Source organism: Phalacrocorax aristotelis, chromosome 6, assembly GCF_949628215.1.
Source record: "Phalacrocorax aristotelis chromosome 6, bGulAri2.1, whole genome shotgun sequence".
Lineage (NCBI taxonomy): Eukaryota > Metazoa > Chordata > Aves > Suliformes > Phalacrocoracidae > Phalacrocorax > Phalacrocorax aristotelis.
In genome coordinates this window covers 38620129-38648127 of record NC_134281.1, presented here as the reverse complement: position 1 = coordinate 38648127, position 27999 = coordinate 38620129, and the positions used below count along the sequence as shown (strand labels likewise).

Genomic DNA, 27999 nt, shown 5'->3' with positions numbered 1-27999 from the left:
GGTGGGGGCGTGAGGCTAGTGCGCATGCGCGGCAGGCCGTGGCCGCCGCCATTTTGCGAGGAGGTGTATTTTGCGGCGGGCGGGGCCTGTGCGGGGCGGGGCGGCGATGTCGAAACCGAGCAGCGAGGCGGAGGCCGGGGGGCGGGAAGCCGCTTCCGCCGCCTCGCAGTCCTATACAGGCCGCGGCTCTTCCACGCCGGGGCTGGGCGGGCGAGCGGAGGCGGCGCCCCGCTATACCCTGGGGCTGCTGCAGACGCCGCGCAGCACGGCGAGCAGCACCGGCGACTTGTCCAGCGGAGGGCCGAGGCCGCGCAGCTCCAGCGGGGAAGGCCTCGCTGCCCGCCGGGCTGCTGGTGGTGGCGGGGTAAAGCCGCCGCTTCCCGGACCAGGAGGTGGGATGCGGAGTTGTCACCCCTGTGCGGGTCGTTGTTTCTTTCTTTTATTCTCCTGCCCTCTTGGCTTGGGTCGGGCTTCGAAAGAGCTGTCACAAGCGGTACTTGTACGGAGAAGGGGCAGCAGCAGCAGCACCTCGTCATCTTAGTGACCTCTTTTTTTCGTTCAGCCCGTGAAAACAATGGTAGTCGTTCCTCACACTTCTTTAAATAAATCATTTTTTTCTTTACGTAAGTTTTTTAGGTAGCAGCATCAGAGTTCCCTGCAGGGATCAATAAACTGAATTGCAACACAATATTTACAAGAGATCTGAACCACATTCAGATGGTTTTGTGTTTTGTGTTTGGGTTTGTTTGTTTATGTTTGGGGTTTTTTGTTGTTGTTGTTGGTGTGCTTTTTTTTGGTCTGGCCTCCGAAATAATTTTAAGTGCAGTTATCCTTGATGTTTTATAAGAATGTTGCAGTCTTACAACACAACACCAGTACTTTCAATCCTTCATGTAAATCTGCTGTTGACAGCAGCCTCCCGGCGCCCCCCGAGGACAAGACCCCTCACCAGCTCCTGTACCCTGTACATGTGTGGATCAACCAGTTCATAAGACTTGAGCCTGATGCCAAAGTCTGTGTCTTGGCAGGCAGAAAAGAAATGGTTAATTATTTTTTTTCAGTGGAAAAACTATAAAAAGAATTGGAAATTCTTTTAACGCTAGCTGAAGTGCATTCTGAAGTACTTCTATCTCCACTATGCATAAATTGGGAAGAAGGTAACATGGTTTTGGGTAACATATGTGATCGGTCATGAATCCTAAAAAAACCCCAAACAACAAACAAACAAAAAACTTAGAATGATAATTGGAGTAGGGCATAACTTAATTGTTGGTTTAAAAAAATACCTGTAGATGGTTTGGTTCATCTGGTCTTTAAAATTACGTGTTTCCACAGGTTATGCCCGATTCAGTACATTCTAAGATAATAGCAAAGTCTCTTCCGCCAAACTTCTGCATGGTTTTATGCCAAAATCTAAGTGAATGCTATTTTTTAAAATCATCCATGTGCATTGCAATGCTGATTTGTCCACTCTTTAAAAAAAAAAAAAATTACAGCCAGAATGAATTTTTTTTAGCTGTCACAGTTTTGTAAGATTTAAAAAAAAGAAACAAGAAACCTAAAAAATACCCCAGTACTGTAAATATTTTTGTACCAACCATGAGAAAATGTCATGCAGTTAATGGGTCATCTGAGAATGATACTGAAGTATTTTGTAGATCAATTTTTAATATAACGGAACAGAAACATTTGGGTTTGCATGTCTCTAAATACCTGGAATTTTATAAGTTTTAAGTGGAAAAACTCTGTTTATATTTTAATTCATTTTTTACCTTAAAAAGCAGTTATCCAAGTTAGATTAAGGATGCAATGGTTTTAGTCATCTCAAGAGAACTGAAAATAAGTAAAATACTTTAAATAATTTATTGAAAATAAAGAATGATCTGAGAAAAATAGACGTTGCAGGACTTCAAAACGCAGATAAATATTAAGATACACGTGTAAAAGAAACTGCAGGTAACAAACATCTCCCAGATTATTGTATTATTTCTGAGAGTTGAACCCTGCAAATTCAAAGGGAGATCATTCTCAGAGGAGTGTTTGAGCATGGTTCTTTGTTTTCTTTTGTTGTCCTTTTTTTAAAAAGAGTGTTCAGCTTTAAACTAAAATTTTCATAAACGTGTGCAGTTTCAGGTAAGCATTTTAAAACTTCAAGCATTTTAAGTGGTGAATGCGAGACAGAGCTGACTTAGAGCATTCTTTCATAAATCTAGAATTCATAGAATATGAAATTATGCATTGTGAAGTGACTTCTATCATACTATTTAAGTCCAACAATGTAAACAAATATTTTTAATGGTGCTGCAAGGAATGTCATTTCGGAAAATAACCCTATCGATACAAGCTTGTTTTCAAAACAGACTGACTTTTGTTTCATTTTATACTGGTACTACTTTGGAGAGCTTTTACAGAATGACATTAAAGGTTATTGCTTGGATATCTCTATTTTAATAAGAAAAATAAAGTGTCCTAAGCTGTATGTTTATATATTGCTTTCTGAATAGAAACTCATTCCAATCTTTTTTTTCAGTAAAATGATCTATCACTTAATGTGTCTGTTTTCAAAAGTTAATGTCCCTCCAGCCTCAGGATCTTATTTTGGGGACAGAAGTTCTTGCATAGAAAATGCTAGCACGTTGAATTTCACGAGTTCTTCTGTGCGAGGCCTGAATAGCACATGTGTAGGAAAAACACCCCTCTCTTCTAGTAGATCTCTTTGCAGAAGCCATACCCCTCTTATGGGATATTCAGGTAAGATTATCAGCTTTTAAAGGAAATAGTCCTACTTGCATTTCTAATCTTATTTTATTAAACATACTTTATTTTTTAACGTGTTACAGTAAAATGCTGAGATATATTCAAAACACGAAACATAATGTGTTTTGTATTACAGAGGATGCCTGTCAATGAAAGGTGCACCCATAGGAGAAAATACTACTTTAGACGTTTCGATATTGCAACCTCTTGTCATTTACTTTGGATTAATATATAAATTATCAATATAGTTAAAATTCAGACTTTTTTCAAATTGTCCAGAATTGAATTATTTTTATGGACATGTGGGTTTGTGTGGTGACTGAAGTGAAGAGCCCAAATCTGTGCACGTTTGTAATCAGGGTTTCTTTTTACGGTCGTAATGCATTGTACATCGCATATCATGATGCCATTCTCTAGTTTCTTAGTGCAAGTTTTCTGCATTTTATGTTGGCATCTTCAAAGGTGTAGAACACTAGTTCTCCAGCAGAGCGTTTACACAGCAGCTCATTGGGTGTACGTTTTGCAGTGCTTCTTATGAACAATGTTGTATTACAGGGAAATAATGCCTTGTGCCATGTTATGGGTGTCTGTGTGCTCTAGCAGTGCAGAGTGATGGGGCTCGAAGTTAGTTCTTTCACAGTCTGACTAATCATTATCACTTCAGTCTTTAGCGTTCTTGAAGTTATTTAATGGTAATTCTCTGAAGTAATTAAATTACTTTAAAAAATTTATTTTAAAAATTATCTGTTCCTGGTAAGAATACAAATTGGCTCTCTACTTGCTTCTGAATTGAATTATTGTTTTGCAAAATGTAAGTAACATGAAGTTTGTAATTTCCTACAGCTGTTGTGATCCACACTTTTCTTTATGACTACTCCAGGAATTAGGGAATCAGAGTAACTATGATGCTGAAACCCACAGAGCAGATTTCTCTAGATTTTATGCAACTTAACAACAAAATAAACGCACACCTTCAGTTTCCTTTGATTTTACCTGTGTGTTCAGCCTGGAGAAAAGGAGGCTGAGGCCTTATCATTCTCTACAACTGCCTGAAAGGAGGGTCTTCATAAAGGAAGACATTAGGTGTTAAGGACCTGTAACCTTAATTTCCACACTTAATGTTTGTAAGGGGTGTCTTAGAGAGATTGCTGGATATTTGAAGAAGGAGGTGAGATTAGTTGAGTTTGTGGTGGTATCTGGGAAAATTTAAGCCAAACCAATTTTAAGATACTAAAAATGTTTTGTTTTAAAAAAACACCAAAATGAAAATCAAATGAATGTGTCTCAAGCGTATCATAGATATATATATTAGAATAGTTTAATAAGTTTAGTGTAAAATCAGATGACACACATATATATCGGTAAGATATCTGTTTTCCCTAACTTGACGATATCTAAGCCACCTCGATCAGAGTTGTGCTTCTTCACATTAACTTACAGTACCTCTCTGCAATTAATACACCTGAATTTAACTAGCACTAATAGCTATGCATTGTTTTGAATTTAAAATAGCATATGTTTAATAAGAGCCGTACCTTTTGGCACATGCTGAACATCTTTTTTGTTTTGTTCAGTATGAAGATTGTGACTCAGAAACTGTATATTCACTTGCTACAGAAATGTGATTAGTTCTGACAATCTTTACGCATTCAATTAGTCTTTTAATGGAAGAGTATGATGTTCATACATCGGAAAGTGTGACTTGCCTTTATGGTATGGCAAGTAAGGAGTTCAACAACCAGAACTTTTAATTTTTAACTAAGTTTGGTAAATTGAAAGGGCTTTCCATGGATATGGGAGTATAAACATATTTGATTTGGAATGTCGAAGTAGGAGTCTGTGAATGTAAAGTAGTGGCTCACAACTGAATATATGCAACTTTTTTACAGTTACATCCTCATCTACAGCCTCAGCTCATAGTGCTGCATCAGTTATCGTAGCTGTAGTAGAAGGAAGGGGCCTTGCCAGAGGGGAAGTAGGAATGGCCAGTATTGACTTAAAAAATCCTGAGATGATCCTGTCACAATTTGCAGACAATACAACTTATGCCAAGGTATTGTTATATATTTAATTGATGTATTCCTTGCAGGCCAATTAGTGGGACTTTCTTAAAAAAGCTTATGACTAATGGGAAATTAAATTTTTAGTTTGTAGAAGAAATTCCTCAAAAGTAAAAGTAACAAGTTCTAGAAAATCTGCAATGTTGAAAGGACTGCCATTTTCTTTACTGTGCCTCAGGTTTTAGATAGAGGAAAGAATGTTTTGCAAAAGAAAAATAGCCTTTCTGCAAAAAATAGTGTATTCGAACTATGTGGGAGTGAGATGCCTTGTTTTGAAAAGCATTGGGCCATACGTGGTAGCAGAACTTGCAAGTATTTTTCATCAGGCAAAACAATTCTGAGAACAGAACTGTTTTGTTGTAGTTACACATGCTAGAAGATAATGTGGCTTGTAGAATCTTTACAATATTCAGAGAAATAAAACCTAAATTTAATTAGGAGAATAAGTAGATATGACTCAGAATATAAACAGCTATCAAATCTATTTACTAAAATATATGTTGTACAATGTAATTTTTTTGGATCATTAGTGCTTTTTAAAGCTTATCCTGGTCTTAACACACGTAAGTATGCTTTGAACCTGGCATCTACAGAAATGCTTCTGTAATACACAGTACTAACAATCGGAATGAGATGTGCACCTTGAAAATGTGGTGCGTGAGAAAATGCAGATATTCAGATTATGATATGGCAACTGACATAACAATTCACCTAAAGGTTTGAAAGTGAAAAATTGATTTGCTTGTCCCAAGAAAAAAAAAAAAGTCCCATGTAATCAAAAGAATTATAAGACTAGAATCCTGCAGGGAAACTTCAGATTATTTTTATGGAAATTGTTTACTAATTTCAATGGTTTCATAAATATTGCAGTTACCTCTAAGAGTAAAAGGCTTTCTTTCTAGCAAGAAGTAGCTGTGTTTATACTCTAGAGTCTCTCCTGTTCTCCTGTGTCAGGGTTGAGAACTGTGTTAGTCCCATGAAATTTATCTTTCTCAAACTGAGAAGTATTTTAGCTGCCCATATTCCTCCCCCACCCCCTTACTTTCAGTTTTGTCTTGTATTTAATGATAAAATAAAATCACTTCTTTTAAGCCTTTCATACTTTAAATTCTGATAACATTACTCTATTTTCTGTTACTCAGGCTTGTAACATGATAAGTTTATATCTTCTATAACCACCTGTCAGACCATGGCCAGTGTGTTCAATATTTTCCTCCCTTACCATTCTAAAAGTTGGCATTTTAATTTTTGCACATAACTTCCTAATTTTCCATTTAGATTACAGAGTTCTCCATTCTGTGGGCCACCTGATACTGTATTGACTATCCAGTCAAAAAAAAAAAAAAAGACCTACTAGTACACAACTACTTTTTCCCAAATGCACTACGTGGCATCTCTAACACCTTTAACAATACTGTCTGTCTGCTGATCAGCTGTTTTTTTAAGTCACTACCTGTGTTTTGCTAGTGTTTGATATCAAGCTTATTGTATTTTCTTTTTCTTGTGAACCCTTCTATTTTTGAATATTCTGTAAATTAATTCAGTAAAGTTTTCTTTTATTCTTTAATTTCCTCAAGGTTTGCTTTAACTGTGATGCCTCTAAAAAAATGTTCCGAATGATTATCAGATATGACAGGCAGCAACAGCTCTCCCTCCCACCCCCCAATACCCTTGGATGATTTACTTTGTGTATTTTTTATACTTGTTCACCTTTCTATTGTTATCTGTCCTTTCTTTCACATCTTAACTTTGAAGTGTTTAAAATATAGTCTGTTTTTTAATGTTTCTTTCTTGAGGATTTGTGGATGATGATATAAATGAATATAAATGCATAATGATGGTTTTCCTTTCTTATACAGTGAACAAATAGAAAAGCATATGGTGTACTTTAAATCCCTACAGCAGGTGTGTAAAACATAACCAAAGCAAAGCTGTTTTACATATGTGCATTTTGAGCCGTATTGAAAAATGAGATAAATGTTATGAGGAGGTTATTACAAAGTCTAAGACGCAACTCAATCAGAAGATTATTAATATTCGGATCTGTGGCATTTCTTCATCTTCCAGAGCACCATTAACTTTTCAGCTGCAAGCCCAGAAAGCTGCCATCTGCTGAAAATAGGTCCTTTTCCCATCATAGCTATGGAATATAGTTTTGGATATTTATCTCTTGCTTCGATAACAAGCATGTTTCTGTGTTTAAGTAACAGGGGATAGATACCTATATTTTTATTTAGTTTCATGTATATTTATATATCTGTATCTGTAGAAACAGATAAATTTTACTCTGTAGTGTAGAATTTAGCAGAAAATCTAGTCTTTATTTATAAGACTGGGACCGTGATTTTAAAATATAAGGATTCTGTAATTCTTTATTGCTGGTTCATTATAATTTAAACATATTTTAGATTATATATGGATTTTTATTGAATTACTTTTGAATTTTTTTGTTCAGGTTATTACTAAACTCAAGATTTTAACACCACTAGAAATAATAATGTCAAACACTGCTTGTGATGCAGGGAACACATCAAAATTGTTCAGTCTGATAACAGAACATTTCAAGGTAAGCTCTTAAATTTCATTCCATATTTTAGAGTTCTTGTTGATCACTTTTATATGATTTTTGATTTGAGAGTTTTCCACAACTTCTAAAACCTTAAATGCAGTCAGATTTTGTATTTTCTGTGATTTTTGGGCCTAATTTTACCATGATAAAGAATAATCTAAATGCAGCTCCAGTACTGCTAGTTCTAATCCAGACAATTCCGGAGATAAGTATGTTACTGATTAAAGCCAAAAGTTTTGAATTTGTGGCATTGAAGTAATTTGAGCAATGCTGAACCTAGGAAAGATTCAGAGATCAAAAAAATGAAGCATTTTCCTTTGCTCCATCTTTGTTCTCTCAGCCTGGTAAATAGATGAGGCGAATGTGTCACAGAATAGGAAAAAGAACACTGGCAGGTTAAAAGAGGGTGAGACTAACCATTATATGTAATTTATGAGTATTAAAGCCTCAGAACTTTTAAAAAACTATATTAATTAATACTGGAATTGCTTCCATGTCTACACTGCTGATGGCTTCTTCACCAGTCCTCTTCTACTTCCTGACCTCTCTCTTTTTCATGCATAACTCACTTGCGCATTGCACACATCCGGTTGCATTGACCTGCATATCTTTGTTCCCTATTTACCACTGAAGGTTTGACAATGATCCCTTGGGCTTAAACCTTGGCAAGGGAAAACTACAGTGTGAATGTGAGCATCAATGCTAGCGTGAAAATAGCTCTTCCCGAAAAGTCATTAACTTTAACCAAATCTAGGTTAAATTCAAAATTTGGAGTAGCTAGTTCTTGAGAGGAAGAGCAATATCCAAGAAAAAGCCTGTGCTAACTTGCTCAAAACAGTAGTATGAGTCTTTTTATATATACTCACTACCAGACAGAAGGAAAGATGAGTGACAGTAATGTGGCTTGCTTGTGCTAATAAGCTGGAATGAATACTTCTACAAAGGCAGATTGCTGAATCAATTGCTAGATTTTCTTGGAAACACGTATCACTAGAAAAATAGGAGAAGTCTGTCTGATGAAAAATTCTCTGTAACTTTTTAAACTATTTGCTTTTCCCCCATCTTCACAGAATGTGACTTTTACAACTGTCCAAAGAAAATACTTCAATGAAACAAAGGGTTTGGAATACATAGAACAATTGTGTGCATCTGAATTCAGCACCATTTTCATGGAGGTTCAATCAAAGTACGTTTAAATAAGGAAAAAGCATACTGTGTGCAGATAAGTTTTTAACAGCTTTTTACATAGTTAGCACACAAGTCTGTGGCTTGTTGCAAAAGTTAGAAAATCATAACAGAGCTGTTCTTTTATTTTGCCCTCCAGTGCTTCTGATATATCTAGAAACTTAAATAGAAAGCCTGTTAAAGGTTGGGGTTTGGGGGTTTTTTGAGTTTTCACAGCTTTCCACTTTCTCCTTTTCATTCTTTCCTTAAAGATACAACTTAACAGCTATGATTGCCTTTCTGGCCTCAGCAAGTGTTTTCCTTGTACCAACAATTTTAGGTAGTGACACTTGGTGACCTGCGTCCTCATTTCAAGTCATGTGTAACTACTGAAGTATGTATGTTCGCAATACCAGCTATATATGTGAGGTGTCAAGTGTACAGAGACCTAAACATTCATGAATATTTGATTTACATGCATATATGTGCACTATACATGGGTTAGTGTATACTTAAAACATACTGCTTTTCAGTGCTATCAATACCAGTAGTTGTCAAGCAGAAGTGTGAATGTGATTTCTGTAGTGCACCACTTTGTTTTGTGGTGTTTAAATAGCGCTATTCAACGTTCATTAAAGGTTGTTTCTTTCCAAGGTACTACTGTCTTGCAGCTGCTGCAGCTTTGCTAAAATACGTTGAATTTATTCAAAATTCAGTTTATGCTCCTAAATCACTTAAAGTGCGTTTCCAGGGGAGTGAGAAAACAGCTATGATAGATTCATCATCAGCACAAAATCTTGAACTAGTAATTAATAACAGAGATTCTCGGTAAGAACATTTAAGTTTACAAATTACACTTTTATAAATTTGTATTTCACCGAATTTCCTTGATGTTTGTGTCAAAGAGCTGACCCTTATATTTATTTCTGTATGACAGAACTTATATACTTTTATATGGAAAAATTTGCAATTCAGCACAATATTTCTAGCGTAGGAGATCCTACAATTGAATTGCAGGAAGAGATGATACATAGTTGTATATACATTAATATCTGTGTTTTATTGAAACTTATAAATTATGTTGATGCAAAATTTCAGACTGTGAGATGAGAGAGGCAACATTTCTGCAAGAAGTTGCTTATGTTGGATTAAAATGCCTGGGGTTTATTCATTTTACACAAGATAAACACACCAGGCTTGGAAGGTTGCTTTGTTTTCCTTTAGCTCTAAGGAATAGTGGCAAACAAAGCAATTTTTATAATGATGGTCACGTGCAATGTGGTACTTGATTGCATGATAGTTCTCCAAAATGAGAACAATGCTTGGAGCATTTCCTTCACCAGGAGTTACTTGCTTTCTAGGCAGAAGAACCTGCAAGGCTTATCTTCTCGAGACTGTTATGCTTCTGGTTAGAAAGAGAAAGACTTGGAACTTGTGCTTTGCTGCCTGCCAAGTTCTGAGATCCACCTCTAGTTAGAAGTCCACTCATCACCCTGATACAAAAAGTGAAGCCTGGAGATTCTTCTCTCTCCAAGTATTATTCATAAGAGCTTTCCACTTTGAGAGATGCCATAGAACCATAGGTCAGCTTGGGTTGGAAGGGACCTTTAGAGATCATGTAGTTCCAGCCTCCTTGCTGTGGGCAGGGACATCTTTGGCTAGATCAGTCACCCTTCTGACACTGCTTGGTTTTTTCTTTTTTTTTTTTAATTTTCGTGGGGATCACAGAGCCCCAGGAAGTTCTTGTATTAATTCTGGAGGGGCTTGCCTCTCTTCATTTACTGTATAGGGAAATGAGTCCCTCAGTTGCTTAAAGGTAGGCAGTGTGGATACTATCCCAACTGTAGAGTTCCCCTTGAGTGTTGTCATGAGTTGCATCTAATGGAAAATATGTCCTTAATAAAACTGGTTTTGAATCTACCCTTTTTTAATTCTCTTGACTATTGCTTTATTCTTTTATACTGTGGTGTTCAGGAGTTTCTGTGCTATCTATCTATATGCTGCTTTTGTATACTTGTGTCAGATGTCTTCCTATTCGAGTTGAGTTTTCAATCAATATGTTTATATTGCCCCAATGTTTTTATTGGCCTTTCAAGCCAACAGCATTGAAGGTTCAGGTTTCTAAAACTGTTTAGGTATGTACTAGATGTAAATATTACAGACTGTTTATTTTAAACAGTTAGAATCAACCCGTAAGTGTGAGACCTTGGGATGTGTAACATGTAAAAGCCATGAACATGAAAATAATACTTACAAATCATAAGCATGTTATTTAGCTCCAGTATTGACTGTAAGTCGGTTCTTTAAAAAAACAAAATCCAAGCTTATTTCTCTCTTGGACTCCTACGTATTTTAAATACTTTGGAAAACGGTATAATGAGGTCTAGTATTATATTAAATGACATTAAATTACCTGACTTCCTAAACTGCTGTAGTTCATATAATATACATGGCAAATAGGGAGGTACTAAGCATCCCAAAAATATGCCTCAAGTTTGTAGGATACTCTTACCTGAAAATGTCACTTGACATTTACCATCTTTATTTCTGTGACTGTATTCTTCACATGTATTTTGTTTTCAAAGGAATGGTCACACACTTTTTGGTGTCCTAAATTACACTAAAACTCCAGGTGGAAGTCGAAGACTTAGATCCAATATCCTGGAGCCACTAGTTGATGTGGAAACAATTAACACAAGACTGGACTGTGTTCAGGAATTACTCCAGGCTGAGGAGCTCTTTTTTGGTCTTCAAGCAGGTACTAGTTTATTTTTTAATGCATAGTATTATATTTCTTTTTAAACATTTTTTCTAACCTGTGAAAGTATGCTGTGTGACTCAATAGGTTTGAAAAGTGTTTTTTAAATTACCTGTGAGGTGACACATATAGTGGACACTTAATTTTTTGAAGTAATCTTTATTATTATAGCGATATTTTTCTCAAGTATTTTGCTAAGAAAAGTTAATTTCTCTGATAAAGTGGATAGAAGTCAGTGAGCCAATAGCTTTTTTGAAGAATTTGAGTTTGTCTCTTCACCTGTATGGCTAGGTATGCACTATGTTGGAAGAATACATGTATACATGATGTATACATTAAACACAAATAAAGACATTGCTGATGTAACACTTGTGTATGCTTTTCTTTTTCCGTTCCTTCATAAAACACAGTGGTCCAGATAAATGTAAAAAAAAAACAACACCAGAGTATGAGTTAGTCCACCTTAAGTTGGATCATGTAATCTTAATTACAAGAGAAATATGATTCAGTCTAACAAAAAGAATATTGCTGGATATGTCCCCCTGTGCAATAATCAGTACATGCTTAGGTATAGTAAGTATAGTTATGACAAAATAGTTTAGACAGCAGTTATTTTTAATCAGTTTTTTCCCTCCTAAATAATTTGTGAAGATAGAATGAAAGAAAAAGATTAGCATAAGTATCACTAAGTAATTGTGTGCATTTAAAAAAAATAGATTTTATTACAATTTCAGTTCAGTTTCTGATTGGTTTACTTTTCTTTTACAGTTATCTCAAAATTCCTGGATACAGAACAACTACTTTCAGTTTTGGTACAAATTCCAAAGCAGGATACAGTATGTTTCGAAACACACCTTAGATGATCAGTTATCTGGCTGCAGCATGCAATATATAAATGTGATATCTATAAATATGCATGATACAATAAGAAAAAGAATGCACCTTAAAAACACGTGGAATAGTGTTATCACAGATTGAGAGTATATCTTATTTTACAGCAGTAGAAGATTCTTATAGGAGAATGATAGAAAAACTTGAGTGTGCTTCAATATCACATTAATCTTAATTTATGCAAGCTGACTTCCAAAAATGTTTACTTTTTCATCACTCCCCACCCTACCTTCATAAGCGTACATCCTATTCAACAGTACTAGGACGAGAGAGGAATTTTCTTCACGCCAGCATAAAAGGAAAAAGTGTACAACAGAAATTTACTGTCTCATTTTTGGAGGTTAACACAATTTTTGATAGCCTAAAGAAAATTAAGCATCTTTCTTAAGATTAATTCTTAAGAATAAAGATCTAATTCTTTCTTAAGAAATTAAGCAATTTCTTAGTTTTCATGTAATACAAATCAATAAAAATTAGACTGTATTGCCTGAAAAATTATCTTTAAAAAGGTTCTTAAGAAGCACCCCTTGTTCAGCTGTGCTTACAATACAGAAAAAAAATCTGTATTCAATTACTAAGTCTGTTGTGTAAACATACAAAGCCAGAAATGGGACTTACTTGTTAGTTTTGAAGACACAGACATTGTGTGAGCTAAGGACAACTTTTTCATGCAGGAGTTACTTGTTTCCTCTGAACAGCAACTAGCTGACCGAAAACAGTGTACTCACTCACACAGCACAAACAGTACCAAATGCGAGAGAAGTTCCCCTTACAGTGACTGCTCTCATAAGCAGAGAACCTTATGTCTCAAGCACACAGAGCGGGATATCTAGGTTATGAACAGTGTCTGGAAGCCCCTTCTGCATCCCGTTCTCAACTTGACCCATGCTTCTCGGTTAACCTTGGAATGCAAGGAATAAGTAATGTATTGGAGAATTGATTACTCTTCAAGTTTTCTTGGGGATTAGGGATGTTTTAGGGATTAGAAGAGTTCCCTGCTCTTACCTGTTGCCTTAATTCACACATCTTACAAATCGGACCAAAATGAAATGCAGAAAAAAGCATTTATTTATAAAAGTATAACTAGACAATAAAGCTATAAATGCTTACAACAACATAGTTTAGTTGAAAGACAAGCAGTATTTTATCTGCTTATGTTAAGACTTCAGCAGGAAGGTATTTTATCCCTTATCCACTTGACAGTGGCAGCCATAGTTTCAGTCTGTGAGTGCCTTATGCTTGATGTTGCATCCATTAGAGTGCGTTCAGGAACTTGACCGGCAGGGGTGGCTTCCATCACAGATCACCTTTGGGAGAATTACTGAATATACCTTCAGATTCAAGTTCCTTAGAACTCGTCTTTCCTCCTCAGTATTGATAGTGCATTTCCCCTTTGAAGTCTTCTAGGAGCTCGAGACAGATTTAGTCTTTCTCCTTGAAAATCACACTGTAATGTTTTTAACCAGGAGATAGTTGTGAGCAATTAAACTAAGGTTTAATTTAGGTAAATATTTTTTTCTGCAGTTACACATCAAGTTGTCAAAGTGAGCTTATGAAGTATTTTAGCAATTTTTATTAAAAGTGTAAACCTGTTACAGTTAACAGTATGAGTTCTACTAGTTCTTAAGTTCTTTTATTAACAGGCAGACATACAAACACCTCCAATATGTGTAAAATTTTTCAACAGGTTAAAACTGCTGAATCAAAAATAACTAATTTAATTTACCTGAAGCATACTCTAGAACTTGTGGAGCCTCTAAAAGTAAGCAGTCTCTGTCTTTTTTCTTTATGAAGTACAGACTGTTTTGTCCTTATTTTTATACAGTACAGTTTGTTAAATTTCATAGAATATTGAATAGAATATCTCAAGTTGGAAGGGACCAATGAGGATCACTGAGTCCAAAAAAATCCTTGTATCTTGTAGAACACAATACTGCCAACATAGTCTGTTAATTCTTAAGCCCATTGAAAATATGCATTTGAGTCTAATACTCTTAAGAACTGGATTCCTACCATTATCTGAATAATTTATTTTTAACAAACATTCAACTGAAACCCCTACCCAGATTCTGTAAGCTGCTTATGCAACTGGTAATGAGCCTCAGTGAATCTAAGAACTTTCAGTCCTCTAAAAGGGATACAAAAAGAATTAACTATTCATGTCCATATTTTAATCTTCAACAGGCTGCTTTAAGAAGCTGTAACACACCGCTGCTAAAGGCTTATTACAATTCTCTTGAAGATACAAGGTATTTGTAATACTTTAGCTAGCATGTTAGAAACTCTCATCTTTCTTAAGAATGTCTGTAAGATTCAAGATGTTTCATCTTTGCTTATTTGCAGCTAGAGGTGTAGCTCAATTCTTTTGCCTAAAAGTGGATTTTAATTGTCGAAAAATCTAATTTTCAACTAACAAAAAAATACAAGGAAAAAAAACAAGCCAAAAAGTTAGCTATGATACTGCAGTTGCTGATGAACTGCAGTCCATTAGAAATAATCCCGAAAAGACAGAAGTAGTCGTTTCCTGGAGTCCCTGTCATAATGCAAAAATCAACTGCTGCCTGTATATTTGAGAAATAATTCATATCTCCCAAAGATCTGAATGATTTGGTCAGACTTGGGTATAGTCATATTTCATTCTGAAGCAAAAATAGACGTGAAATATAGTGTTTGGTTTTAACAGCAGATAATTTGCTTCATTTATTTGTAATACTCATATAATTTTGGGATGATACTGCAAATAAAAATTGTAAAGTATAATGTGGCTAATTAACAATACCACTAATGTTGCAGATTTGGAATTATACTTGAAAAGATTACAACTGTAATTAATGACGACACAAGGTACACAAAAGGATGTCTGAATATGAGGACCCAGAAATGCTATGCTGTTAAGCCTAACATCAATGAATTCCTTGATATAGCTCGTAGAACATACACCGAAATTGTTGATGACATAGCAGGTATTTCTAAACCAAGATTTTTATTTATTTGGAGTTCAAAGTACATTGTACCTGGCACATAGAAGTCATGTAATTATGTTTATTATAACTTCCTCATATGTAAAGAGTATTTAGTGTTAGTATAAACCGATTGTCATTGGTAAGTAACTGAAATTCTTTTGAGATACGTATTGAGGTTCTCCTTTTTTATATAAAACCTCATTTTTATATTAATGAAGTTGAACAATTATATTGTGATTCCTATATTTGGAACTGTTGCTCTTTATCCTCTAAAGTACAAAAAGTTAATGTAACAGAATTATTCCAACGGAAATATTCTGCACAAAACTGTAAATCTTTGTTTTAGCTTCTTAAATGAAAATATCTGAGTTCTTTGTTCTTTATATTTTAAGCAGTCTTGATCTATCTGTACACTACTTTTTAGCCAAGCTATTAAGAGTTGGAAAATATGAACAAAAGGCATTTTAGCATGATGTCTGTTACTGTGCTTTAGTAACCTTCCTGTTTATCATTAAGTCAGAATAGAAGAAAAATTATATCTTCTGGAATTGATCTCCTCTTTTTTAGTATCAAATGTTGATTTCTAGCTAAAGGACCGTCTTCTTAGTTTACTCTATAGTTGGAAACTTAAAAAAGCATCAGAAACTTTAGCATCTGTCATGTTCTGAGCTTTCAGTTTCCTTCTAGTCTTACATTCTACAGTACACAGCGAAAAGTAGAGATGCTATTCGTTTTTATTTCCTAAACCTTCCAAAATTTGGTAGCTGCTAGGATTCCAGAATGTGTGAACAGATCTGTCCCACTTGCCTGTTTTCACTGTAGCCCACATGCTTGCAGAGGGGATTCTTCTCTCTTTTCCTCTTTACTGGATAAAACTCTAAGTGACTCCAAAACTGAAATGCTGATGTTTTTTACCTGGACTTCTCTAAGGCCTTTGATACAGTCCTCCACAACATCCTTGTTGCTAAATTGAAGAGAGATGGGTTTGATGAACGGACTAAGGAATGAGAGATGGATATGTGATGGATAAGGAGTTGGCTGGATGGCCTCATCCGAAGAGTTACAGTCAATGGTGTGGAGTGGTGTCCCTCAAGGGTCTCTACTAGGACCAATACTATTTAATATCTTCATCAGTGACATAGACAGTGGGATCGAGTGCACCCTCAGCAAGTTTGCAGACAACACCAAGCTGAGCAGTGCAGTCAGTTCGCTCGAGGGAAGGGGTGCCATCTAGAGGGACCATGACAGCCTTGAGGAGTGGACCCGTGCAAACCTCTTGAAGTCCAACAAGGCCGAGTGCAAGGCTCTGCACCTAGGTCAGGGAAATCCCCGGTATCAGTATAGGCTGGGGGATGAATGGATTGCAGGGAGGGTCTTGGGGATACTGCTGGACAAAAAATTGGACATGACCTGGCAATGTGAGCTTGCAGCCCAGAAAGCCAATCGTATCCTGGCCTACATAAAAAGAAGAGTGGTCAGCAGGTCGAAGGAAGTGATTCTTCCCCTCTATTCTGCTCTGGTGAGACCCCCCTGGAGTACTGTGTCCAGCTCTGGGGTCCCCAGCACAGGAAAGACATGATCCTGTTAGAGCAGGTCCAGTGGAGGGCCACAAAACTAGTCAGAGGGCTGGAACACCTCTCCTATGAAGGCTGTTTGGCCTGGAGAAGAGAAGGCTCTGGGGAGCCTTTCTGTATAAAAAGGGCGCTTGTAAGAAGGAGGAAGAAAGACTTTTTTTACCAGGGCCTGTATTGACAGAACAAAGGGCAATGGTTTTAAACTGAAAGAGGGTAGATCTAGGTTGGACATGAGGAAGAACTTTTTTGTGATGAGAGTGATGAGATGCTGGAACAGGTTTCCCCAGGAAGCTCTGGATGCCCCATCATTGGAAGTGTTCAAGGCCAGGTGGATGTGGCTTTGAGCAACCTGATCTAGTGAAAGATGTCCCTGCTCATGGCAGGAGGGGTTGGACTAGATGGTGTTTGAAGTTCCTTTCCAATTCAAACCATTCTATGATTCTATATCCAGAATCTCCTAAGTTGCTGGTCTATGTTGTAAGTGGCTGGAACATGAGAGTGGGCAAGCTTAGAGCAATGAGCAGCAGGGAAATACCACTAAGTAATGCCATCCTTTCTTCTCACAGGAGTACCACACTATTACCCTCTTTGCAGTATTCAGAATTTCCATCATTTAACGGTACATACTCTGTCATCTAACAGTTTCCCACATATGGTATCTTCTCAGCTAGGAACAAGATGGATTTAAGGGGGGAATTACAAATGTAAAGCATTACCATCAGTCTGGGAAAGAAGACTGCTTAGAATCATGAACTGGTTAAAAACTGAGAGTCTCTAATCTATGGTTCATATTCTGTCTACTGATTAGACAGGGATGCTAAGTGCTTGAGCAAACTTTCCTTTCCATAGTTCGGTCCACCTGTGAGTTGCTCAAATGCACAGACTGTCTTTAAAGAATACATTAATTTATCTGATTCTCCACTGGAATTTTTTCCCAATAGCTTCATGCAGCTAGATTTGTTACATTAACATGTTAAATAACTCCCTGAAGACCCACCTCTAAGGCCTTTTGTTGTGTTATTTACCTGACACATTCAACATCTATAAATCACATTGACAGTATGCATCTTTGTGCCAACACAGACGTGTATGTTTGTGTATGCACGTGAACATGTGTAATTTGGGTCAAATCTTTATTTGTGGTATCTAGGTATGATAACACAACTTGCAGAGAAGTACAACCTACCAATGAAAACAAGTTTCAGCTCTGCTCGTGGATTTTTTATCCAGATGAGTGTTGATTGTTCAGCATTACCCAATGGCCAGCTTCCTTCTGAATTTACAAAGGTGTGTGTACTAGGTATATTTTTTTTGTAATGTTGGTATACTTAATATATATAAAATGTATAATACATTGGTAAAATACACATTATACAGTAATTTAGGCAACAATTAAAATAATTTCAGTGAAGAAGTAAATGAAGGTATAATTGGTATGTTTTTATGACTGCCCTATTTCTAGTTAATATAGTCAGAAATGTGCAATTACATGCAATTATGTTATGTGTAAATATAAAGTTGTATATCTTGCTGATAACTGCATTCTCTTATATGGATTTTTCGTTAAAACTTATATGAGAAAAATGAAACCAGGCGTTGTTTTTTCTGCTTTTTTCCCCCTTGTATAGTTCCCAGTTTGCTTTTTAGAAACTATTTTTGTTTCTGATAATATGGCAAGTTCTTATTGTTGGTTTGAATTCCCTGTAGGTTACTAAAATGAAGAACACATATAGCTTCACTTCAGCAGATTTAATAAAAATGAATGAAAGATGTCAGGAGTCCCTGAGAGAAATATATCACATGACCTACTTGTAAGACTATTTAAGACTATTTAATATTTTCTGGCTACATTTATTTTGTGCAATTAACAGCTAATTACATGTTTTCTTAGAACTATCTTTCTGTTAAGTTGTGGCTATTTAAAAGAAATAATCCAAAGTGACACTGATCAAGTGTATTTCCTGAGACAGAAAAACCCCACAGAGCGTGTATTTTATTAAATGTGATTACAAATATATAGGCATTTATTAGTAAGGGTGGCCATTGTATTTATTAGCTTTTTATGGGTGAATTATATACACAAAATAACACAACGAATGCATTAGTTTTGTAGTGCAGAATTGTTACTTTTAATCAGGTCCTTGCATTTACAGTAGAACTGTCTACTTCTGTATTTTGTCCTTGCTGCATGTCATGTTGCTCTGCTATCTTGGAGGACTTACTAAGTATAATGTTGCATGTCAATTTAATGGAAATTCTTTCTGGAAGCCATGTGGGCTTTCTATTAACATGAACACTTAAGGGAATTAGAGTCGCATTTCACATGTTAATAAAACATACTTGATTCCATAGCTATATTTTTAGTTCATTCTTTTTGTGAAGCTTTCTTAGCTGTTGGTATTTGGGCTATGTCTTGTGTCTGATAGCAGAATTTGATCTGAGATGGCGGTATAAGATCTTAATTTGCTTCAAAGAAATTTATACATTTGCTTGCATCTGGCAGAGGTGAATGCATGTTACGAGTCACCTCCCATCCTAATGTATGTAGTATGAAATTATTGACTTTATTTCTGTAAGTTGTTTAAAGTGACAGTATGTACTGTGCAACAACTAAATCAGTGTCTTATTTCAGAATAGTGTGTAAACTGCTGAACGAGATCTATGAACACATTCATTGCCTATACAAGCTGTCTGACATTGTGTCAATGCTGGATATGCTGCTTTCATTTGCCCACGCCTGCACTCTTTCTGATTATGGTAAGTTTCTTCTTTGATTCCGTCGTGGGCCAGATAAAGACCTTCCTGTTGGAGAATATCCAGGTGGTTTTGTCTGGTTCTCCAATTGCTAAGCCCAAGTCATTTATTTTTCTGGGTCTCAGTAGGCTCCAGGTGAGCGTCTCTAGTCTGTCCTTGCCAGTTTTGTGCTGATGTTCTTACTGTTTCCATTCATTGAAGTTACATTCTGCCGTTTAGCTGCTGTAAGCCTTCACAGCCAGTCTTTTCAAGATAGCCCACTTAAGCATATTCTATTCAGAAGCATGAAGTCTGAACATTCTGAGTTTACACTTCTGTTCTGAAAGGGCACAAGATAATACAAGCAGATCAACATCAAGTATATACCATAAAACAAAATATGTGGCTACCTTTGTTTATCTGCTTCAATTTCTGTAGCACTTTCAGACATTTTTGGAGCTAGAGTCTTCTAAGGAATCTAGGATCATTTGCTTACCTTCATATTTGTTTGTCCTGCTTCCCTAGCCCTGTTCTCCGATGTACAAATGAGCACATTGTCATCAATTAATGCTGCCCTGTGATTCTTATCTACAGTACAATACAGTGTAGATAGTAAACCGGGTCTGGAAGCCATCTCGGCTGTATTAGCTCATCATTACTGATGATGCTATGTAATTTCCAGTTCATCACCAGCATTGGTTTACTTTGCAGTATGGACTGTGAATTTTCATATGCTGATGATTCCAGTCGTAGCACATGAACTGATCTGTAACTGAACAGTAACTGATATGTTTGAGGCATCACAACCTTTTCCTGCCAAATGAATCAGAGCACAAGTTTTCTTCAGCAGTATTAATAAGACTAAAGCCACTTAGCTTCTCCCATAAATCTACACCTGCAGTTTGCACAGCCAGGCACGAACGTGTGTCCATCAAAATAAAAGGACTGTCATTTGTAGCTTTCAGGCCCCTTTGTCACTTGAATCTCTCATCTAAATCTTTATGTGACTAAAACCTACACCAGGTAATTGGAGTTCCCCAATGTTTAAACCTGAAAAACTGTCTTGGGCACTTCTTTCTTGGAGGCTGCTCCATTTAAACAGACCACCAAATTTAACAACGCTTCTTTGTTAGCCTGGGGCTCTGCCATTGAGGTAGACGAAGAGGAGGCACATGGCATAGGTTCAGAAAAGAACTGTATTCTGACAGATAGTCCCAGTATCAAATGGATCTGTGTAGGCACAGTATACACACAAATAACCAATGTGATAAAATATAACAAAAGTAGAAGGAATGTTACTTCCTTGTTTCCCATGCTTGTATAATAAGGTACGTATGTAGTAGAAACAGAGCTCATGACCCCTGTACTTTATATGCTCATAGCAGTGTAAAAATAAATTATTAAAAATATATTAGCTATGAAAGTAGCTTTCGAGTTTTCTGTTTTAATTACTTTTCAAGTTTTGCTCTTTCTATTTCTCTTTATTACTGGAGTCCAACCCTACTTACTACAGAACACAAACACAGAAAGTTAACTTAGAAATTAAGTGTTAGTTATGGGATTCTCTTTGTAATAATAAGTCATGAAAAGTGGCATGACAATCAGAACCTGTACCTGAAAGTGGCTGGTAATTCTTCCCAAGTGCCATATCTTAGTCTTGCTCACTACGGGAGAGTAAAAATTGGGAAATCAGGACCACAGAGTTTGACTTCTGCTCTGCAAGAATTAACTTTATTTCAAAATGCACTAGTTTAATAATGTAAAAGTTTCTGTGCTAACTCTACCATGTTTTATGTCTTTTTTCTCATGTAGTTCGTCCAGAATTTACGGACACTTTAGCGATCAAGCAAGGATGGCATCCCATTCTTGAAAAGATAGCTATGGAAAAACCTGTGTCTAACAACACGTATCTGACAGAGGGTAACAATTTTGTCATTATTACAGGACCAAATATGAGTGGAAAATCAACATACCTGAAACAGATTGCTCTCTGTCAAATTATGGCACAGATTGGTGAGTAGGAGTGTACCGTATTAGTAATCTTCTGCAGTGCGTCTATTGTTTTCTAGTTAAAAATATTTATGAAGTGAAATGATTTGACTTCTAGAATAAGGTTCTATCTAAATAGCAACAGGTAATTTTCAGTCCGTTTGCCCCTACCAGCTCTTGTGCTGCTGACAGAGGCCACTGCAAGGTTTTGGGCTTGCCATTGGAAACTTATGGGGCCCCATCTGTGTATCTGGAAGCCTCCCCAGTTTGTCTTTAGGAGAAGCACAGTTGTGTGCTTTAATTCTTTGGAGCACCTTAACCCAATCAAGCACCTTACGCTAGACTGATAGCGAGTATGCCTGTTGGGCACATATGTGTTAGTCATCCAAAAGGAACAGATGAACTTGATCATATCTCAGTTATGTAGAGAAACATGCTCGCAGCCAAGTAGAATTAATACATATATAATCCACTGGTTCAAATAAAAACAGTAATAAATGCTGCAAGGTTCAATCACTAAAATTATAAAAGTAGAACAAGTATTTGTAAAGTCTAACTGAGACGCATCCCTATACTCAGGAATTCCTCATGACTTTTACCTTAAAGACAAAGGTAAGGCTGGTGGCACAGGAGAAAGACCTAGTTAATAGGCTGACCCTAACTCTACTAGAATGAAACTAATTAGCAGTGGAGAAAAAAAATTGTCCCACCATGTGTTTGTGGGTTCAGCCTGCAACAACTGCAATTTCTTCGGGAGTTGCTCTCAAAAATATGAGTTTAATATGACTAAAGGAGACTGTAAAGTCTTTTGGCAGGTTTCCTGTTCTTTTCTATTCAATAAAGCTAATAAGCCTTGAAGTCTGATAAAGGCAATGTAATCCTGGTTTTGGGAAGCTAAGATTCCTTGGGATTAGTAACTCAATGGCTACAGAAATGTAAATCAATCCTAGTGTTTATTCCCACTTTTGCATCTGTTTAGACTGACACACAGCTTCAGGCATATGATTTCTTAAGATTTTACTGATAAGCTTTTTTAAAGTAATGGTAAACATAATCTTATGAAACTTTACAGAATACAATGTGTTTTCTACAGTGCATAAAGGCCAAATGTAAAACTGACCCCCCCCCAACATGATCAGGCTAATAGGCATTTTTAAACTCATATTTTACTTGTTTTGTAGGTTCTTATGTCCCAGCAGAGTATTGTTCTTTTCGAATCGCAGAGCAAATTTTTACCAGAATAGGTATGGATGATGATATAGAAACAAATGCATCCACATTCATGAAGGAAATGAAAGAGGTATTAAACATTAAATCCAGAGTCCAAGGCCCGTTTTTACTGTACTTTGAAAAATCATCAAAAATTCAGCTTTCATCTGTTACCTTGTTGATAAAGCAGATAAAACCAGGCATATCTTAAATAAAAACATATCCCAATACGAGTGAAAATCAGTGCTCTATTGGACAGTAGTTTTAACATTTTGTTATTTCTTACACTTAAAATGATCATTTGTAAGAGCCTAAGCCCCTCTCCCAAACTGATATGATTTTGAGGGAAAGTGATATGTTCAGTGGAAAAGAGAAAGAGTGCTGTAGTGTGAGTCTTTGCTTGATTAGAATTGATAGCTATTTGAAAGCTGTGAAAAGGTGAAATTTGTGGACCTGACAGGATTTTAAAAAATTTATTTAAATTCAGTTTACTCTGAATAACACAAAGTGTTCCTATTAGCAGCAGTATTCCTCTTAGGTTTTTTTTAAAAATGCATTTGTAGGAATCATAACACTTTAATTATTTCCCTAGATAACATACATCATACAAAATGCCAATGACAAATCACTCATCATAATTGATGAACTTGGCAGAGGTACCAGTGCTGAAGAAGGCATTGGCATTTGTTATGCTGCCTGTGAATATCTGTTGAATTTAAAGGTAATTCTGTTTTGGAAAAAAAATAAACCTTTTAATTATTTTTGTCATACTGGAAGTAAATACAGTATTTTCTCATAATTTAACTTCCATTTTGTAGAGGTTTCTTGCCTAAATATGATATTTTTTTATAACCGGTGAATAGTAAGAATTATGGCAATAAGAGAAAAAATGCTGACATAAACTGCGTTTCTGTTCACTGGTTGTTGTGATTTAACCCCAGTAGGCAGCTAAACACCACCCAGCCACTTGCTCCCTCCCCCACAGTGGGATGGGGGAGAGAATCAGAAGGGTCAAAGTGCAGAAACTTGTAGGTTGAGGTAAAAGTTTAACAGGTAAAGCACAGCTGTGCACGCGAACAAAGCAAAACAAGGAATTCATTCACTACTCCCGATCGGCGGGCAGGTGTTCAGCCCTCCCCAGGAAAGCAGGGCTCCATCGCGTGTAATGGTTGCTTGGGGAGACAAACGCCATTGCTCTGAATGTTCCCCTCCTTCCCCCACCTCTATATGCTGAGCATGATGTCATACGGATGGAATGTCCCTTTGGTCAGTTGGGGTCAGCTGTCCCAGCTGTGCCCCCTCCCAGCTTCTTGTGTATCCCTAGCCTGCTTGCTGGGGTGGGGTGAGAGGCAGAAAAGGCCTTGTGTGCAAGCGCTTCTCAGCAACAGCTAAAACCTGTGTGTGTTACCAACACTGTTTTGGTCACAAATCCAAAATATAGCCCCATACAAAGCACTGTGAAGAAAATTAACTCTGTAGCGGCCAAAACCAGTACACAGGTGACCATCTCTTTCCAGCTTGCTTGCAAGCTTGCATTTCTATCTAGGAAGAGAATAACCCAGTTTCTTTAGTTTTACTTAGTATAGCTTTGTATGCTTGAATATTAAAGGTGAACCTCATTACCTGACTGTTTAGAAAAGTGGAAGATGGTTTTAGATGGGTTGGAAGTTTCACCTCCATTACTAGTTACGTGATCGGCCTCAGGTTGTTGTCAGCTTTTTGAAGTGTGTAGGTGTTCAGTTTCTCAACAGAGTTTATTCAGAGTACTTTTGTGGTTTGGTTTGAGAAGCTCAAATATTTTCTGTAGCTTGTAATTTCGGCAAAACGTTCCTTGAGGTATTAAGGCAACCATTTGACAGTCATTCAGATTAACCCTAGTCAATTTGTATAAGCATCGTGGATTTCCTGTTACTTCTGATATTCTTTTCCTTCTATTGAGAAAGGAGTGGGATAATCCCTAGTTGGAAAAGAAATCCTTGCCAATGGAAGAACTCATCGCTTAAAGATTTTAATTTGCTTTAGTAACTGAAAGACAGCTTTTCAGTGTTTTGGAGGAAAACCTGGACATCTGTGAGATCATTTAATTTTTCTTATTTACTGTAATTTATTCCAGGATCATTTCCAAAATAAATTTCCTTTCTTGATTCCTTATGTAGGCATTTACATTGTTTGCTACACATTTCCTGGAACTGTGTCATATAGATGCTTTATATCCCAATGTGGAAAATTACCATTTTGAAGTGCAACATGTGAGAAGCAGTGCTGGAAATAGGGAGAAAATTACTTACACTTACACACTCTCTAAAGGATATACAGAGGAAAAGAACTATGGTAATGGATTCCACTGTGACCTTAGCTTAATAAAAATTACATAAGATACTACTTTTTTGCTGACAGGTTTCTGCTGAGTTTTTATCTCTTTCATGGAGTAACAACTGCAGATCTGTAATACATTCCAAATACTTTGTGTGTTTTAAGTAATTGTGTAGTGAGATGGTAGTTTGGAATATTATGAAGAACTTATAAGAAATTTCATGGTGTAAAAAGCATTTTAGTAGTGTCGTTAGCTACTTGATTCACCTCTGTTTGAATGAGACAAGCTATTCTGAGCACACAGTACCCGAGCTGATTTAATCTCTGCTTATGGAGGCGAGTGAAAGTTCTGGAGAGACTGAAAGCTGTGAATGCTGAGGTTTGTGTTATGTAAAACTCTCTTATGTGTGTGCCATAAATAATGATACATTAGTTAAATAGCAGCTTGGACCTTTATGATAAGCAAAAAGGAATCAAGTTTCTTTAAAAAAGAACAGGAATTTTACTGCGTATCAGCCTAAGGCTATTTTGAGAGGTTCCACTAAAGCATCAGTGTTCTCAGGAAAGTGGGTTTACTTCTCTTTTAACTTTAGAATAAATCATACTGAAGACTGTACAGATTGAGGGATTATGGGTCAATAAAGGAGTGAGTGACAATAGAGCATAACTACATGTTTTAAAGAGTACAGAAATCTGTATGTTTCCAAATACTAGATTATGAAGATGGATCCTTGCTTTAGGTGACATTTAATCAATAGGAAATCAGCTACACATGACTTTTGCAAGCTAGTGGTAACTGAAGACTACAAATTATTCCAGTCAAGCTTCAGTGAACTGGACTTAAAACGTTTCTTTGTCAGAATTTCGGAATAAGTTTCTTTACCTTTGGCAGCACAAGCTCAATTTCAGATGCTACACCACCAGTAACTGAGAAAAATCTGATGTTTAGAGAATATTCTCAGAGAATAGGATACCTTTAGTAACTCAGTGTTGGTGTCTTGGCTTTACCTTCCTTGAGCAAAGTTACATTCTAAGAAAGAGTGAGAGGGCTCTTCTTGACCCTTTTTTGTTATTAACCCTACAGTATTAAAGCACCTGGTGAAGCACAGAATTTCCTCAACAGCCAGGACTACAGGCAAAAGGAAAAGTAAAAAAATCATGTTAGGGAAGAAAAAAATACCTTATATCTCTTTCTTACCCTGAGTGTCTGGCAGCTTGGCTACTGGCAACAGAGTAGAAGTTGGAACATGACATCCATATCCACTGGATGACTGGATTTAATGGAGAGCACCTTTAGCACAACCTCAGTATTTTCTGGCCTGACAAACTGAAAAACAAAACGGAGAAAGCTGTTAATGCCGCTGTGCCATTGTTTTCCTTTAACCCCTAATGTGTCTCATCCTGCCCAGTTACATTATTACCAGCAGCAACTTCATGTGGAAGCATATCTTAGAAGTAGTGTTGCAACAAAGTAGACATTTTGTTTTGTAACTCTCAAAAGCATGTTGTTCAATAAAAAAAAAAAGTCACAAAGAGAAAATGTATATAAAAATTATTTTAATAAAAATTAAAACTTCACCTTTTAAATAATAGGCTAATTCTGGCAGACATAGTATGGAAGGTAGGAAAAAAAATTACATTAAAAATAATGACTTGTCTTTTATATGTTTAGGATTAAAAGCTGCAGAAGTTTCCTCCCTACCATCATCTGTAATTTTGGATGCAAAGGAAATCACAAATCATATCGCAAAACAAGTTTTGGTATGTAGTAGAAAATTATAATACTGTAATTCAGTTTTTATAAAACTCAAATATATTTTCAGTTTCTGAAAGGATATAGGATAAGCACTGCCTATGGTTTTATGAAAATAGATTTCATTAAAATTTGTATTTCTGGAACCAGTTGTAAAAGGTTGCACTGAAGGTCACTGTTAGGTGACAGCACAAAGCAGTCCTGAGGGTTAAGGAGGATTGGATGTAGTGTTGGTGTACAAAACAAGAATCGGGAGATCATAAATAGGCTGAAAAATAGCTAATATTAGTGTTTTAATAGTAGAACATAATTGATTTCATATTTCAATGCATGTGTATGTTTTTAAGAACAGCACAGGCAGAAGAGCACTCCTGAGGTGATGAAACAGAGAGCTGTATACCATTTAGCAATGAGATTGGTTCAGACTGCCAGAAATTCTCGGTTGGATCCAGACAGTTTGCGTATATACTTGAAAGGCTTGAAGAAAAAGTATGAAGCCAGTTGTCCTGCAGCCGGACAAAATGATGAGCAACAGTAACGTGTAACAGCTGCTGCTCTTATTTTTATGACTTTAAGATGATTCTGGTTTCTTCCGTAGTATTAGAAAACACTGGCTTTCACGTTTTTAAATTCTTAATTCTTAGTCTATATTATAGTCACTACTGAAAGACCATATCCTTTGTGGTTTTTTCCTCAAAATGTACCTGAAATAAAAGCATTTACTTTGTATGAGGAACACCGTTCTTTTTGATAATGAACTACATCCCCTTCATTATTTTAGAGACAAAAAAGTTGTATGTTTAGGATTTTCTGCGTGATATATCTGGTATAACAGCTCTTACATGGGATACTAAAGATCTTGCCTAACAAAAAGCAGTCTTTGAAACAGATGGGCCTGCTTGTCTCGCATAGGCAAGCTCTACTTGTGCTGTTGAACGTGCATCCATAAATCCTGTTGTTCCCTACTCAAGGAGGGTTCTAGCTCTCTCAGTCATTATGCCTAATGGAGTGTAAGGTAGGCAGTCCAGGACTGCTTCCTCTCCAGAACTGGGCAGCCAGAGCTTTTTCTAACACAGTAACAGCAGATTACTGTGGTATTGACACTGTTGGTCAGTTTTTGTTTAGAAAGTGAAAAACAGCAAATCAATAAAAAGTTGAATATCCTTCTTTCTTGACTTTTTTTTTTTTTTAAAGTACAACTTCATTGAGTGACTGCAGTCCCGTATTCCAGCTTGAAGGAATTTAACTTTCCCCACTTCCTTCTGA

At 36.5% G+C, this 27999-nt stretch overlaps 1 protein-coding gene and 1 long non-coding RNA gene across 11 annotated transcripts; one reads left to right on the top strand and one right to left on the bottom strand.

The window, feature by feature from the left end:
- Nucleotides 1-17: 17 nt before the first annotated feature.
- On the top strand, nt 18-27899 carry MSH4 (mutS homolog 4). Of its 10 annotated transcripts, XM_075097263.1 has the most exons (20): nt 53-392; nt 2590-2751; nt 4647-4810; nt 7273-7383; nt 8457-8572; nt 9205-9378; nt 11136-11308; nt 12077-12144; nt 13887-13961; nt 14384-14448; nt 14993-15162; nt 17887-18023; nt 18444-18547; nt 19369-19493; nt 21282-21482; nt 22640-22758; nt 23260-23388; nt 24824-24998; nt 26653-26741; nt 27086-27899. In XM_075097263.1, exons 1-20 carry the CDS (start codon nt 107-109, stop codon nt 27269-27271), a joined length of 2829 nt encoding a protein of 942 aa, XP_074953364.1. In that variant the 5' UTR covers nt 53-106; the 3' UTR covers nt 27272-27899. The 10 variants fall into 10 exon arrangements, 8 of the variants coding, with proteins under 8 accessions (XP_074953359.1, XP_074953356.1, XP_074953360.1 ...); XR_012661178.1 differs by lacking the exons at nt 22640-22758; nt 23260-23388 and having other exon boundaries at nt 18-392; nt 2531-2751; nt 27081-27099; XR_012661179.1 differs by lacking the exons at nt 22640-22758; nt 24824-24998; nt 27086-27899 and having other exon boundaries at nt 18-392; nt 2531-2751.
- LOC142059032 (uncharacterized) lies at nt 18700-26307 on the bottom strand. Its single transcript, XR_012661183.1, has 3 exons — nt 26179-26307; nt 21084-21133; nt 18700-19809 (listed from the first exon to the last, which is right to left on the bottom strand). It is a non-coding gene; the product is annotated as an uncharacterized LOC142059032 (long non-coding RNA).
- Nucleotides 27900-27999: the final 100 nt, after the last annotated feature.

Excerpts from the sequence above, each read along its gene's own strand:
- MSH4 (XM_075097263.1), top strand. The coding sequence starts at position 107 with ATGTCGAAACCGAGCAGCGAGGCGGAGGCCGGGGGGCGGGAAGCCGCT. Across the intron at positions 8,573-9,204 it reads TTCATGGAGGTTCAATCAAA|GTACTACTGTCTTGCAGCTG; the intron begins GTACGTTTAAAT and ends TTTCTTTCCAAG. Across the intron at positions 15,163-17,886 it reads AATTGTTGATGACATAGCAG|GTATGATAACACAACTTGCA; the intron begins GTATTTCTAAAC and ends TGTGGTATCTAG.